The sequence below is a fragment of the Sinohyriopsis cumingii genome, chromosome 8 (genome assembly GCF_028554795.1).
Source record: "Sinohyriopsis cumingii isolate HCF-2022 chromosome 8, ASM2855479v2, whole genome shotgun sequence".
Lineage (NCBI taxonomy): Eukaryota > Metazoa > Mollusca > Bivalvia > Unionida > Unionidae > Sinohyriopsis > Sinohyriopsis cumingii.
This window is the reverse complement of record NC_142968.1, coordinates 90,355,577-90,371,297: the sequence shown is the minus strand read 5'-3', so window position 1 is coordinate 90,371,297 and position 15,721 is coordinate 90,355,577. Positions and strand designations below refer to the sequence as shown.

Below are 15,721 nucleotides of genomic sequence, written 5' to 3'. Positions count from 1 at the left end.
AGGAAGCTAATGGCAAGATTTCTCACATACCTATATCGGTCTAGCCCAAGACTCAAACACAAGTAAACAGAGGTAGTGCTCAGTAAAGTTGAGAGCTTTAGACTAATCGACCACATGGGGTCCCAGCAGTTATAATATTGCGATGAATCATGCAATATCTTTGCACCCTGAAAATGTCAAACCCTACCTTCCTCTTTCTATTCAAACTTTTACAACTTTTGAGAAATGTCAATAGGGAATGCAATATTAAATCCACGTTGTTTTGGGGAGAAGCAGGTTGATGTGGTGCAGTGGCATGATGTGGAGTCATATACAGGTAAAAACAAAACAAAAATAAGCCTTCATTTTAACAAAGTCTGAGACAAGCTGACTGGAAATTGTAAAAAAAACTTGTCCTTGGGAGATCTGAGTTTGCTGCAAATTTCAACAACATAGTATCACACCTAAAGTAAAAGAAAATTAAAAAGCCAAGGTCAAATACCATATCAGATGTTTCAAGAAAATCATGTTTCATTTCTTTTTACAAATAAAGAATGTTTCCTTCTTGTTATCTTTCTTTTGTATCTTAAAATCATAAACCGATAATTAAAGTTATTAAAAATGATCTATGCAAATTAACAAATAGATTAATATGTAGATCAGAAAGCACATTTTTAAAGTAAATTATCTTTCTCCAAAAATACTTTTATTTGGAATATAGAATTGCTACCTCCCGAATCCAGCCCTCCAAAAAGATGAAAATATCTCCATCTAACACATACAAAGGGCACTAACCCTTAACTTGACTTCCCTTGATACCACTGAAACAGTATGGTAGATAACTGGGCCAAGCCACTGGACCCAGAGGATTACAGATTATTTTCTTACCCATGTTACAGAGAAATCTACATGTTTTGCTAACCTTACTTTTCTTATCTCAGTCCAGATGTCTCTGTCATGGTGTCCATGTCCTAGGAACTACTTTTAAAAAGAAGAAACCCTTGTTGTCCTCTGCTGTGCCTGACAGAGTTGTTATAAAATCAAACAACAAGTCGAGCTCTCAACACACAGACAATATGCATCTATGGTCACATAAATCCAAACACTCTCAAGGGCTACTGCAAAGCCTACAAAAGCCAGAAATGTGTTACGTCAAACTAGTTTCTTCAGACTTTGTCAAACACCCACAATCTGCCCAAGTTGAATCAAACATGATAATGCGACTGCAAATGAAAACTCCTGCACTTACCAACCAGGGCAATTCATTCATCAGTCCACATGCTATTTTACAAAAAGATTTCCATGTAGTCTATCACTCCACTAGTGACAGCAGCACCTGCCATATTTTCAGGGCAGAAAATATAAATGTCAAGAAAGTCATAAATTAGACATTTCCTGATGTCACTACACACTTCATTAAGAACTGTGTACCCAGTAGCCATAATGTACTGCACAATATCATACCACTGCCTACCACAAAGCATTTTCCAAATTATAACTGATGAAAATTAAATTTAACCACATAAAAGATATTAATTACTTATTGTTATTTTCACAAGACATCCATTGATTAAATGTGAAAGTACAGTAATAATATCAATATGTTTCTATTTTTCTCAAGCACAGAACTTACATAGTTAGAATCAACAGGTCTCCCCATTGCTCTCATTAACATATTCATCTTACAGTGCAGCATAAGGACAAAACAACACATAACAATTATAACTTTTTCCCTTGATTTTTTTTCTATTTTAAGTGTGGCATATATAGCTATATTCTACTTAGATAAATATTCAGATTTTCATAAAAGAGTACAAAACCTGATGAACTTTATCATGGTTTTCAATGGACGCTTACCCTCAGGTTTTGAGGCATAAGTGTGGCATATATAGCTAGATTCTACTTAGATAAATATTCAGATTTCCATAAAAGAGTATGAAACCTGATGAACCTTCAGGTTTTGACGTTTGGAATTTAAATATGACCCATTTTTGACACTAAGAAATTTTGATTTGTGCATCTTTTTGATGCATGTAGATTTGGGCTGGGTCACCAATCTTGATTACCCTTCTTGATCTGCCTCCTCCAGTTTCTTACTAAGTGTATGCTGTCCAGAACAAATTTACTGTAGTAGGCACTGACTGATATCTGCTTCACTACAGTTACACCTTGCCAACCAATAATATTGTTCCAATGGAAAATATATATGAACTGGGTGGAACTAACTGTTTATTGATTTCAGGTCAGGCTCAGGTGCAAATGAATTAGGTTAGATTGTGTTGAGATTATTTTTTATGTTTATGCTAGAGGAAGAGGAAATGATTATGACATGAAACAACTGCCTTTTGATCATTTATTAGGACTGGTATGTTTGGACATCAAATTATAATCTAATTATCAGAACTGGAGCATATACAGAAATTAATGGCAGCTTGCAAAGCCTGTTGTCAAAGTAAGTGGACAAACTTGACAACTTGAATTGTTTTATTGGCAATTTGCTTCATTTGATGGGATGTTTAAGAATCCATTATCACTTATGACTTCATTGGATTCATTTCTGATAAAATATTGGCAATGTTTGTGCTTTAAATTATAATCAGGTAGACAAAATGTGAAGGGGCCCCGAATGGCCGAGTGGTCTAAAGTGCTCTCCATTACGGATCACTGCCATCTCACCTCTGTCTCTGGCGGTTCGAGTCTTGGATTCAGCCAATGTGGGTATGTGAGAAAGCTTGCCAGTAGCTTCTCATGGGTCGGTGGTTCTTTTCAGGGTTTTACCAGGTTCGTCCTCAACCATTATTACTGGCCGCCATGTATAGCCTATCGTGTGCTGAAAAATGGCGTTAAACCCCACAACAACAAAAAAATGTCAATATAAGGCTTCTTGCGAAGCCAGTTTTCAGCATTCAATTGTGTTTTAATGGCAATTAATTTGCTTCAAACAGCAAAATGTTTAAAACCTCAAATGTTTTAATTTACGGATCATTCAGAAAAAACTAAACAGACATAACACTCAGTGCATATACCCTGAACTTCAAAATCACAATGGCACAAAGAAGTATATTTTCTGTTCTGTCTCAGTCTTGGAAACAACCTACCAGTGATGTAATTTCGGACACTCAAACTCCAAAGAAACAGAAAGATAGTGTCAGCTCTGAGGAGAAGGAGAAGACTAAATCTCTGAAATTTTTCTTAGAAAATTTAAGAATGAGTGGAAAAGTGAACTGACAATTCTGTGATGTACATCCTTGATATCTGAATAATATATAACTTTCATAGTTCTATGGGTATATTTTTGTATATAAAAGTATTTGTGCAGTTGATAAGAGAAAACTACTGTACAAGTATTTCTCATTGTTCAGCATCATTTGTTACCACCAATAATGAGGAATCACAGCTATGGGCTCATGACTGTCAAAATGAACTGATTCTCAGGATTTCAGTTTGACTCTTGAGATATTGGGGTCAAAGGTCAATTGACTCTACAGTTTGGAAATCTATTGAGAACCCTTCATTATAAAGAGTGAGAAGTAATCGTAGTACCTGATGAATACTCTGTTTTGAATCTTCTAACTAAATTGCTAAAGTGCAGGTTATTTTAATTTAGTTGGAAAACATTGGGTGAGAAATAAAAACCTATGCTGGTATCTCTACCAAGACAAGGAAATCCCAGTCACTGGGTTACATTATTTTCCCCACTGGGGGGATAAATAAAGTAACCCTTGATTGGGATTTATTTGTCTTGGTCCAAAACCCAACACAGATTTTATTAGACTCTGCAAAGCTTGGTCCCTGAGACAGAAGAAGGCTGACCGTGCATGCCACCCAAAAGTTTTCTTTTATATCATATTGCAACACTGATATCAAAAGCAAGGACTGAAGAGATTGCTCAAATTTCAAGGGCTGAAATCTTCATGAAATGACTATCTCTTAAAACTTCTGCACACCGAGTGTACAAACCACTTCAGCCACAATGTTAAGAGGGTAAATGCATTCTTTCCCCATCTAGACTAGGAGAAAGAGTGATTATCTTGTTCCCCAAAGTATCTCAATGTGCTTCAGATAATGTCAGGGAGTGCAGACAGGATCTTCCAAGGATGCTTCTCTTGGCCTATCAATTGAAGAAAGAGAGCATGTGACGGCTGTCAGACTGCCCAATCAAATCAGCCTATTCTTCATGACAAAGTATGGATGCATCATCAGGACCAATCCAATTGAAGAGAGTTTAGGTCCATTGAAAATGCATGTAATTCTTTCACCCTAAAGGTTTAAAAATTTGTTGGAATTGAGTCATGAGTTATGTCATGACCCATGAGTCTCCATTTTGAAAACAAGATTAGGGACAATGGTCTATTCAAGTTAAAATTCACTAGAATGTTTGAAGGTGTTGGATATCATGGAATGGTAGCCTTTACTGGTAATCAGGGCCGAAGTTTTTCCTCATAAAGCCAGAAGAAAAAAAATCAGCTGGGATTAAGGCACTGAAAGAGACAATGCTATTGTCTTTTGCATAAGTCCCTGAATTTCCTCATAGGTCTTCAAAGAAGAGGGACTTCTTCCTCATGTGATTGTCTCCAGTCGGTCCAGACAGGAATGGAATACATGGTTTAGAAGATTCAGCATTACCAGAATCTTCCTGGGTAAATATAATGCCATACTATGTAGATGATTTATCCTGGACTTGTCCCATTTGGGAAGACAAAGTGGTCAGTTTGTGGGTCAACCTTGTTTTGAAAAGTTAGATTCATTGGTTGCCTAGCAGAGTGTGAAAATCCGATGATAGACTGGCTAGTTAATGAACCAATTATTATGAATGGTCTGACTCTTTCTTGATATAGAACTGGATAAACATTTGAGTCTGCTCATAATGAGTCTGATTTGTATAGTAATGCTGAGCTGGAAGCAACAACACAAGAATCGCCAAACCAGAATATACATATCTGGTGATCTGATTCCCCCTTGCTTGCTTTGATACTTCACCACTCACGTGTCTGACAAAATTAAGATAATTTTCCCAGACTACTCACTTGTCCTGACATTCATTAGCAGTCTTGAGACCAAGCAACAGGTTGGCTTTCCAACCATACATACTGTCATCTGCATATACTGTACTCTCACTTCTATTGTCATTTTTCCAGGGAAATCCCTGCAGTGAGTCAACTTAAGTTGCACAATTGACACAGGAATGATATTATCTCACCTATGATCTTCTGATTGAGTGGGCTCAAAATGAAGGCCATGAAAATATGGCCCTGCCGCAATCAATAATTTGAGGAGTTGCAGAAACCCTTGTGGTAAGCCACTTCCTGTTGGATGTGGGCTCTACAAGTTTGATAATAGTACCCATCGAACATGACGTAGTTGTATGAGATTGACATTGGTTATAATTCCCTACTGAAGTGGACAAAACGATGGGATAGCAGATCCTACCTTTTCCAGTTCACTAGAAAACCAAGATGATAAAGATGGTAAATTCATCCTTCTGATGGGCAATCAGACTAACTGAGCCGTCTCCATCTTGAACTTGGGTGGAGATGTATATTGACTGAGCCAATCAATAATTTGCCTGAGCTTGCATTTTATAGGAGAATCTTGAATAGAACCCGAGTTTGTGGCCCGAGAACAATCTCCACCACCCAAGCAACCAGATCTGATACTTCTCTGGCTGTGATTGAACTTCTGTAATGAGTAGATAGGATGGGGGGAATTACATTTTAAGCCTGTTTAAACACCTTGGATCGCCAACACATTTTGTGGGAATAGAGTAATCTTGTGAGAATTAAGTGCAGGAATCTGGCATCTACTGGTATGCTGTCTGTTGAGAGTTGGGGTGACAAGTCAAAAGTAGGAGTTAGGAAAACTGGATGGTGAGAAACCTTGTTTCTTTACTCTTCCCCTCCCCCAATATAATTAAGATCCATATCACTATTTTTCTACAGTACTATTATCAATATTAACCCATATCACACCTTTTCTAAAAGCGTTTACAGTACTATTATCAATATTATTCCATATTACACCTTTTCTAAAAGCGTTTACTATTATCAATGTTAACCCATATCACAACTTTTCTAAAAGAGTCAACAGTACTATTATCAATATTAACCCATACTCCTTTCCTAAAAGTGTTTACAGTACTATTATCAATATTATTCCATATTACAACTTTTCTAAAAGTGTTTCCTATTATCAATGTTAACCGATATCACACCTTTTCTAAAAACCTTTACAGTACTATTATCAATACTAACCCATATCACTCCTTTTCTAAAATTGTTTACACTAATATTATCAATATTAACCCATACCCCATTTATAAAAGCATTTACAGTACTATTATTAATATTAATGATTCACTGGATACTTTACAGCTTTGCCTCTACATCTTACAAAATTTCTGGGCAAAGCTCTGTAAGACACTTAAATAACATTCTTTTTCAAATTATTGCAGGCCTTAAAATCATTAGACAATGTATCTGTGACAAAGGTTTTGTTGAACAATGTCATCCTTTTTCTGAGTTATAAAACTTCAAAAACACTCCTTTTGAACAAAAACTTTTACTCTGTGATTTGTAAACCACCAGCACCACCATCATCAATATCACAATGTCTCAGATTTTCTCTGACAAAAAGGGGAGACAACACATCTTTCTTAAAATCCTTACCAGGCTGAGTATCTGCTGTTTCAGAACAAGGCGCAACACTCGCTGAAATTCTGGTGAGTCAATCACAGCATCTGCTGCCTCCTCCTTGACATACATCATGAACCTACACCACCTAAAAAACTGGTCTACCTAAAAATGAAATAGAATAAATTAACACCTTTTTGCTTAGAATTTCCAGAAATATGGACCACTTATATCATCAAAATTCATATTATCTTTACCAAAAGACGATTTTGTCTGAAAATTGGTTATCAAAATAATTGGGAATTTCAATTCTGGGAGATGATAAGTCCAACAAGGGAAGAATCTCAATAATTCACCTACGTATTATTTGATGCTCTATGACACAAAATTTAAACAAAAGGAATCACATAATCAAACAAGTCTCAGTCCATTAGCACCATCTGGATAATAGCAGTATTCTTGTGAATTCAATGAAGAAAATAGATTTATCATTAAATTATCATCATTACAAGCACAGTGTTTTCCCCGAAGCCTTTTACTCTAACATTCCCACTGCACTTTCATTTCAGTGTGCTATGCTTTAGAACCCACCGCTAAACTATCCACTTGTGCCACAATGCTTTAATAATTCCCAGTATGCTTATAAAAATAATGTTAAATAAACATCATGTCATCTAATGCAGAGCCCTATTTCTCAAATGACATGTATGGACAGGTGAGATGAGGTGGTACACTTCCTTGGACACTAGGAGAAATATATCTTGTTTTCAAAGCAGTAGCTGTTGTTGTGATTGATGTTTTGCATTTTATTTTCCAGAAAAAATGTGACAAGAAGTTAAGGTTGCATTGTTTCCTCAATCACTGTTATTTTTACCTAGTAAAATAGTTTGATCATAAAAGCATAACTTAATTTCTCAATTCTTTTTTTCTCTCTATCCAAGAAAGAAAATGAGCCATTATCCTCTAATTTTAAGTGTTTTGAAAACATGTAAATAAAAAGTGTTGGATTATTCTTTCACTTGCATTTCAAATATTTTTCAAACAATAAGTTTAAGTGGAGATGTTTGTTTTAGCAGAGTTCACATCTTGACTGACCACTTTCAGTGCAAAATTTGATGATGTAAGACAGCCCATGTCCTTTCAACAAGCACTGGCAAATTGCTGCTTTTAACAAATATATTAGTTCTCTGAGATAGATTCAGTAAATAAATAAAACAATGACAAGCCACTGAGATAATAGTGGACAGGAACATGTATGTTAGTTATAATGTCATGATTATTTGAAAACACATCACTGCCTCTTTAAGAATTTGACCCTGGTAACTGACTTGGAACTCTGGTAGTTTGTATCTTTTTGTACATCCATTAATAAATATTTAGTTCAATTTTTTCCAGACTGAAGATTCATTCTAAATGTGGACCAGAACAATAGTGTGTTAAGGAAAAAGTTGACAATGATGGTGCCGATTTAACTTGACAACCAAAAGTCTTTGACTAAAACAGAGATTACATCTTGGTTATACAACTACTGGTACCTTGTACTGACAAGGATGGAAAAACTTGGCACAAGGCCAGATTTTACCAGCACAAATGCTGATCGATATAAATAATGCCTGGTTTATTATCTCCATAAAGTAGGGAAATTGCTGTGGTAAACAATACTCAGAGAAAGAAAAGGAATAAGTTTCTGACCTTTATAGAAGCTGCCTAGATATTAAAATTTACAACATCATATGTCAATATCAAACAGTAGTGTAATCCCATTCCAGTGTCACCCTCCATCACCAACTTAATCCACACACAATTAACAACTTCGGATCAGAGCTCACTTACAAAGAAAATAGTTAAGGTATTCATATATACCACAAAAAACACGAGCTCATATTGTTCCTTATAACTTATAAATCATACATGAACTAAAATACTACTATCATATAGTATATATATCATTCATAGGTTGCTGTTGTTGTTCTAGGGTTTAACGCCATTTTTCAGCACAAGATAGGCTATACATGGCAGCCAGTATAACTGGTGGAGGAAGACCCCCCCCCAAGAAGCGACTTGCAGGCTTTCCCACGTACCCAAGCTAGCTGAGCCTTGGACTCAAACCCACGCAGACAGAGGAGAGATGGCAGTGATCCAGAATGGTGAGCGCTTTAGACCACTCGGGGCCCCTCATTCATAGGTAAAATGTAAGCAACAATACCAGCCACTGTGGTTCTGGTCAAAGCCTTCAACTTCAGATCACACAACTTACATCACTGATAAACTGAAAATGGCAAAATCCAAACCAAGCCAGTCCTGCAGCAAACAAACATGTGGTTATTAATTTGTTTGAACAAGAAAGTAAAATGTTGGATTGAGGACAATGAAAAAGTGGTTCTTTCATTATTATTATTGTTTTGCACACCAGCAATTAGTCACACAACAGCACTGAAAGAGGATTCTGCTTTTGTCTTTGATGGCTTCAGGCTCTGTTTTGACATGAGGCCCACCAATGAGAATCTTGGCTTCTACAGGAGAAGCCCTAGAAGGTCTTTACTCTGGTTTAGCAAAGTCCTTTGATGAGTCCAATGCAGTGTCACAGAGGTTGTGCAAAAAGTCTGTTGATAATGACATGGCAACAGAGAGTGAGTGCCGAGATGTCTGGCCACTTCATCCAGCATGCTTTGTAATGAATCTGGATTCAAAGAAGCAGCGAGGATAGATCAACATGAGAAGCTATGGTCGCAAGTAAATGGGTTTTCTGCTCCATAGCATCAATTGTTTTGATGGCAAGGTGTGCCCAAGCTCACGCAGAAACACTCACTTCAGCTACACCAGCATCCAAAGGAGGAGGTTTGGTGGGTCACTTTGGGGAATGTACCTAGTAGCTGGCAGAAGAAATAAGGGGTCTCATCACTGAGGGAGGAACAGGCCACCCTTGACATTGTCAAGTGATTTTTTTGTCCTTGCAAAAACCTCCATGATATTTCCTCTATCATGCATGAATGTGGGAGAAGTAAGAGGTCTAGTTGAGTTGGTACCCTGGAGATCTTTGCCAAAATGAAAAGTATCTTTTTGGACTGTGTGCCCAATGGTTTGGGGCACAAGTCCAGGGGGTAACAGATGGTAAACCTCGTTTACTTCCTTAACAAAGGACCAGACCTCTTTTTCCCCATCTATTTGACATGAATGGGTGGTCCTGCAAAGTATCATTGCTGCAGCTTGTCTTGAACTTGTTGGAATTAATTAGAATACAGAGTGCATCATCATAGTCAAGGATGCTCCAAGCTGGAGAGTGGCTTGGAATCACTATGTCCCTTGATAGAGGGGGTACAGGAGCACTATGCAAAGGTGCAGAAATTTTGTTAAACTGAAGTTTTCCAAGACAAGAAAATTAAAAAGTTTACTTGTCCTTATAAAAGATCTACTTGTGTATATTTTCAGAACAGTGGAAGACAGGACTGTTTAAATTAATTACTTTCATTAAACTGCAACATTTAAGTCAATAAATTAAAATTATATAAACTGTAAGTAATATGCTGGTGGGTTTCCTTCAGCCATTGTGTTGGCAATTAAAGAGTAAATTAACTCTGACAAGGCTAAACGGCCACAAAACATATTAGTCCACAGTGATTATTGAAGCGAACACTGATCAGAAGCTATGGACAGTTTCACTTTTGCTGTTGCATTGTTATTTGAGCAAAGACATCCTGCAGAAAGCTTACATCAACTGACTCAGGCTCAGACTTGCTTGTACAGTTTAGCTTCAGGATGAGAACTCGACTTCTTGGTTTATGCATGAGAACTTTTTGTTTAACCAATGCATTACACTTTCTACTGCCTCAAAATCGTTCAAATTAGGTCCATTGTCAATGATCCTCAGTTTAAACCAGGTCCATTGTCAGTGATCATCAGTTTAAATCAGGTTCATTGGCATTGATCCTCAGTTTAAATCTGGTTCATTGGCAATAATCCTCAGTTTAAACCAGGTCCATTGTCAATGATCCTCAGTTTAAACCAGGTCCATTGGCAATAATCCTCAGTTTAAACTAGGTCCATTGGCAATGATCCTCAGTTTAAACCAGGTCCATTGGCAATGACCCTCAGTTTAAACCAGGTCCATTGGCAATAATCCTCAGTTTAAACCAGGTCCATTGGCAATAATCCTCAGTTTAAACCAGGTCCATTGGCAATAATCCTCAGTTTAAACCAGGTCCAACGGCAATGATCCTCATCTGACTTATTAGATTTGTACTGTGAAGTGGGGTTTTAATCTGGTTCAGAGAAGAAGAAAAAAAACTTTCACACTCTGCTTCAGAAGGCAAGTGTAAACAGCAATTCCACCAGGGTCTTCAATGCATCAGCTGTTGTTCTTTGGAGACTGATTATAAAATTTAGACAGTTACCAGGCATCACTCTCATGGTATATAGATGTGTCTACAGTGTGTTTTTAGCTTCACTCACTTAAAAAATCAGAAGATTGTTCGCTTGTATGATCATCCAGAAGTTTCTTAGCTTGTCCATGTTCATCTGCATGTTCAAAACAGGACCTGCTCCAAATGGATGTCTGTTGGCTTAATGTCCATATAAAAGGCTTTCACAGCACATCTTTTGATAGTCTGTTCAAAATAACTATGGTAAGAGAAAAATTTCCTGGCTGCATCCAAAATATCAAGATCTAGTCTATGTGCTATTATGTTATGATGACATGATTATCAACAGTGTCTGAAAGCCTTTTAGCAACACTGTTCTTTGGTCCCATGTGTATGCTTGTGCTATCCATAATGACACAAACAAGGTGAGGGATATTATGTTGTGTGTTATCAGAATTATCAAAATGTATGTCAAGGTAACAATGTCCTCCCTTATTTGCAGTATAAAAAACCCCATCAGAATCTGACCATTTAAGAACTTCAACACTAGCAAGTATCGTAACTTTACTTTCATGGTCAGGGTCTACAAATCTAGTAAGAATGCATTCTTGTTTTGTAACTGCTGAATTAATACTAGCATCTGCACGGGTGGATATGAATTTAGCTCCCGATATTTTATCCTCTACATTTTTCAGTCGGATGTCAGATAAACTGCTGATGAAATCTATGCATGCAGTTCTGTTGATGTGATCAGTTCCTAGTTTCATTTTTTATCTGAATCTCACAACGAAATTTAAAATCTGAAAGAGATCTTCTATGCTTTGCTATGGAATATGCCATGTTATACAGCTTTTTCTAATACTTGGTTTTACTCAAATCATACTCCATCTAAATCACCTACAACTTATTTTTTTCTAAGATCATTTTCATTATCAAAATTTAGCCGACATGTATTGTACTTTGCACTTTTCCTAGTGATAACCTGTCCTGCAAACAATTTACTGGTTTTGTCTGCAGTTGTTGGGTATTTCATATCGTCCATCATGTGATTGTTTGATCTGCGCTGACCTCAAGCCAAGGAAACTCCTGCAGCCAAGAATCTTTGAAATCCCATTTTTGTTTTTTTACATATTCACTGGCATAGTCAAGTTTAGTTTTAGCCCAATCGCTTGACTTTTCAATATTCAGGCAATGTTTTAAAAGAAAATGATCGGGATGTGTTCCCAGAAAAATTCATCATAATTGAGCATAATGATTGCACAAAGTCAAGCAACTGCATCAAAACAATAGATTCCTTGGGGGAAGCCCTATCCACTGGCTATTGAAATTCATTCTGATGCAACCATTAAAAGATATCACCTAAACCAGTACCACCTGCTACTATCAGATTTATCAATAGAAGCTGCAACTAGTTTCAGTCCTAACTGATAAATTTCAGCATACACTATACAAATAGACAAGGTACCCATATGGTACTCGTAGGTAAGTATGAATGGTGCTTGTGTAAACAATGTCCATATATTTCTGACCTACATTTGAAAGCTAAATCTTCAATAACATAATATTCAGACTGTTTCCTATGTATTTTGTGAATATATTTGCCTGATGGTTTACAAAAATAGACAATCTAATGACATAGTACTTCCCAAACACAGCAATGTCTGCCATTATTTCCCAATGACAGGTTCACTTACAATTCCAAACTGATTTTGTGAAGAAAATAATTTACACAAGGCAGTTTAAATATTCATTTTACCAATTCTATTCCTGAAAAAAAACAAATTGTTATTTACATACTATACTGTTAATGTTCCTCTAACATATTTTGTAAGTTTTTGTCATAAAAGATAACTTCCGAAACTTGAGCAGTGATAATTGCCAACTTACATGGGAAAGGCTAATGGTCAATCAGCTATTGAAACACATGCCTGTTAATGTGTAAGATTGTTTGTTGGCACAATTGATATCAAAGCCAGCTATCGGTTGGCTTGAAGTCTACATCTGACCATGAGCTACAACACAACACTGGAACTAACCTGGCTAAGGTGAGGTAGCATCTCAGAAAGTACAATCACACAATGTTTCATTAAAAAAAAAAAAAGCACAGGTTGAAATCGTTTTTGACTACTAACATAAGACAGAGAAGATAACTTTTTTGGCAAATTAATCACCCACTTCGCCTGCTAGCGTGACCCTTAATGGATACAAAACAAACCATTAACTGATCACCTTACTGTTGTAGTATGGAGAGTTTAGGCCAAATGTGGGAAGTTTTTTTAGGTATTATAAGTAATGAAGGCACCAAATGCAGTCATGATGGCTTCAGTCACTGATTAAAATTTGTCATACCTTTCAAGGAGTTGAGATACAAAGGAAAGACCAACTTAATATGATTTTGGCAAAAACACATAACTATTTTTAATTGTTTTAAAGGTCTTGTTTAATTGCTATTGTGTCGGGCAAGCTTTTTCAAGTTTAATGAATAATAACTGAGCTGTCATTTGCTCATGCTTACATTATAGTGTAATGTTGTTGTTGTAGGGTTTAGCGCCATTTTCCAGCTCACAAAAGGCTATTCATGGCGGCCAGTATTAATGGTGGAGGTTAGCACCGAAAAGAACCACTGACCCACGAGAAGTTACTGACAAGCTTTCTCACATACCCAAATAGGCCCAATCTGAGACTCGAACCCACACAGAGATGAAATGGCAGTGATTCGTAAAGGACAGCACTTTAGACCACTCGTTATCTCTATAGTGTAATGCAACACTGGTTAAACATATTAAGCAGAACCTATGAGCAACATCAAAAGTGTAAAGAGAAACTGTACAAATCAAGACATGCTAATGAACACAAACATTGCTGATCCATGGAGTAAGGAGGATACTGATAGAGTAATTGGGCAATGCATGATCAAAGGTCCTTAAGAAAAAACATTGCATCATGTGAAATATTTTGAGATCCAAACAAACACAAGTCAGTTTAATATTTATTTTATCTTTTCACATTTGATGTGCTGCAATTGCAATGTTGTGTAACAAATACAGTAATAAAAATGGGGCAATTTTGGGCATGTGGAAATTGAGAGTCAGGGCATGTGGAATTTGAGTACAGGCTTGTGATTTTTGTAAAGTCACCAGCCCTGGGCCTGTGAAAAAAACAACATTTCTATGAGCACTGACAAGTCATGAGACCCCATAGGCAATAGTGGCATTATGATACGGCATTCAACCAATCCAACACTGCTGACTCATTCGAGTAGGTGACTGACAGATTTCATCTTTTAGACTGTTGCCTTTCATAGTGAAAAGAATTCGTCTAGTTAACTATTTTTGTCTTAAATATTTATGATCAATAACATGCTGAAATGTATTCCCAAAATTTTCCAAGATTCATTTTGAGAAATTCTGTGATGATGAACTTGTAAGGCAAGATAAAGGATAAAAGCTGAGTAAACAAAATGTTTTCCCATACTGGAACCGGGCATCAAGCCTGTTGTAGTGCGTGTGTAGATATTATCAACTTATGTGGAAAGAAGCGGAACTTGAAACAGTTTGTTGATGCTGACTTCAGTGTATAAATGTAAATTGCACACAACAATTCATGCCCGAGCCCGAGGTCGAACTTACGATCAAGTATTACTGAAAACCTGAACCAAAACTTCAACTGCTGACGAAGTCGATCGCGACGCCTCTACTGAATAAGTGACTCCTATTCTCGCTTACCACGAAAAAAAAAATGCAGACAATTTTCCTTCTTCATAAAATGGTATTCTACAGAAGTAAAATAAACTTCTTAAACGAACTAGGCCTAAGGCCCCGTGAGGCTTTGTCATCGAAAATGCGATCACATCCAAAAAAGTAGAGACTCATAAACTGGAAAAGAGTACCATATTTACTTCTAAATACTTCACATAATGACAAGTACTATTCACTCATTCATATCATCCCCTCAAAACGTGTGCACGCGCGTAATTAGGTCTCGACTTACACTTTTTGCAGAAATGGGGAATGCCCCTCGCGTTCATTCCGGGAATGCCTTCGTCCTTATCACAGAATCTTCCTCTTTGGTAATAAATACAGCTCAAGAACTACGTACACAGAAACCACGTTAAAATGCTGCAACATAAATGCTACCTTATCAGCACAATCTGAATCAAATTTACGTTATTTAAAGTTAACTTATTTTTTTTTTTTTTTACATGCTTCTGTCCTTGACCCAAATATGCTCTTTTACACGAAAATCATTTTAAGTGATGGGAGATGTTAAATACAACTCCGGCTATAAACCGGAAAACTGTGTCTCAGTCGGGAACAGCGTACAATCCAAAATAACGTGTTTAAGCACAACACTATTATTTTTATTAACAAAAATTTATCAAGTACCTTATTAAGATATATTTGCTTTTAATAAAAACATACCAAGATTGTCACTGTTGTTAGAATTTTGTTGTATGCTTCAGCAAATGTATTTATACAAACTGTTCCCTTTTTGTGACGTAAAGGACATACTCATTGAGGTTTTATTAAAGACTGTATCAATACAGATAAATTATACATACTTCAATTTTTTTATATCAATATTAAAATAGTTAACTTATTCCATCAAAAGCTTACCTCTTGATCCATTTATTTAGATGTTATTTAAATTAATTACTGTTTTTTCTTTTTAAAAAATATTTATATATTTATGTGTCTATTTATCCTCATGCTGAGTTCATATTGAAATTAATTTATATAGGCACGTTTCTCCATA

At 36.4% G+C, this 15,721-nt stretch overlaps 1 protein-coding gene across 1 annotated transcript in view; it reads right to left on the bottom strand.

Annotated features, from left to right (window-relative positions):
• Window positions 1-15,196, bottom strand: part of LOC149794124 (uncharacterized) — a 38,220-nt gene extending 23,024 nt beyond the window's left edge. The window contains exons 1-2 of the mRNA XM_089968110.1: window positions 14,957-15,196; window positions 6,645-6,773 (exon numbers count right to left, since the gene is read on the bottom strand). Coding sequence (XP_089824236.1) covers window positions 6,645-6,743 — 99 coding nt within the window. The 5' untranslated portion in view covers window positions 6,744-6,773; window positions 14,957-15,196. The remainder of the gene's footprint in view (window positions 1-6,644; window positions 6,774-14,956) is intronic.
• Between the last annotated feature and the right edge of the window lie 525 nt (window positions 15,197-15,721).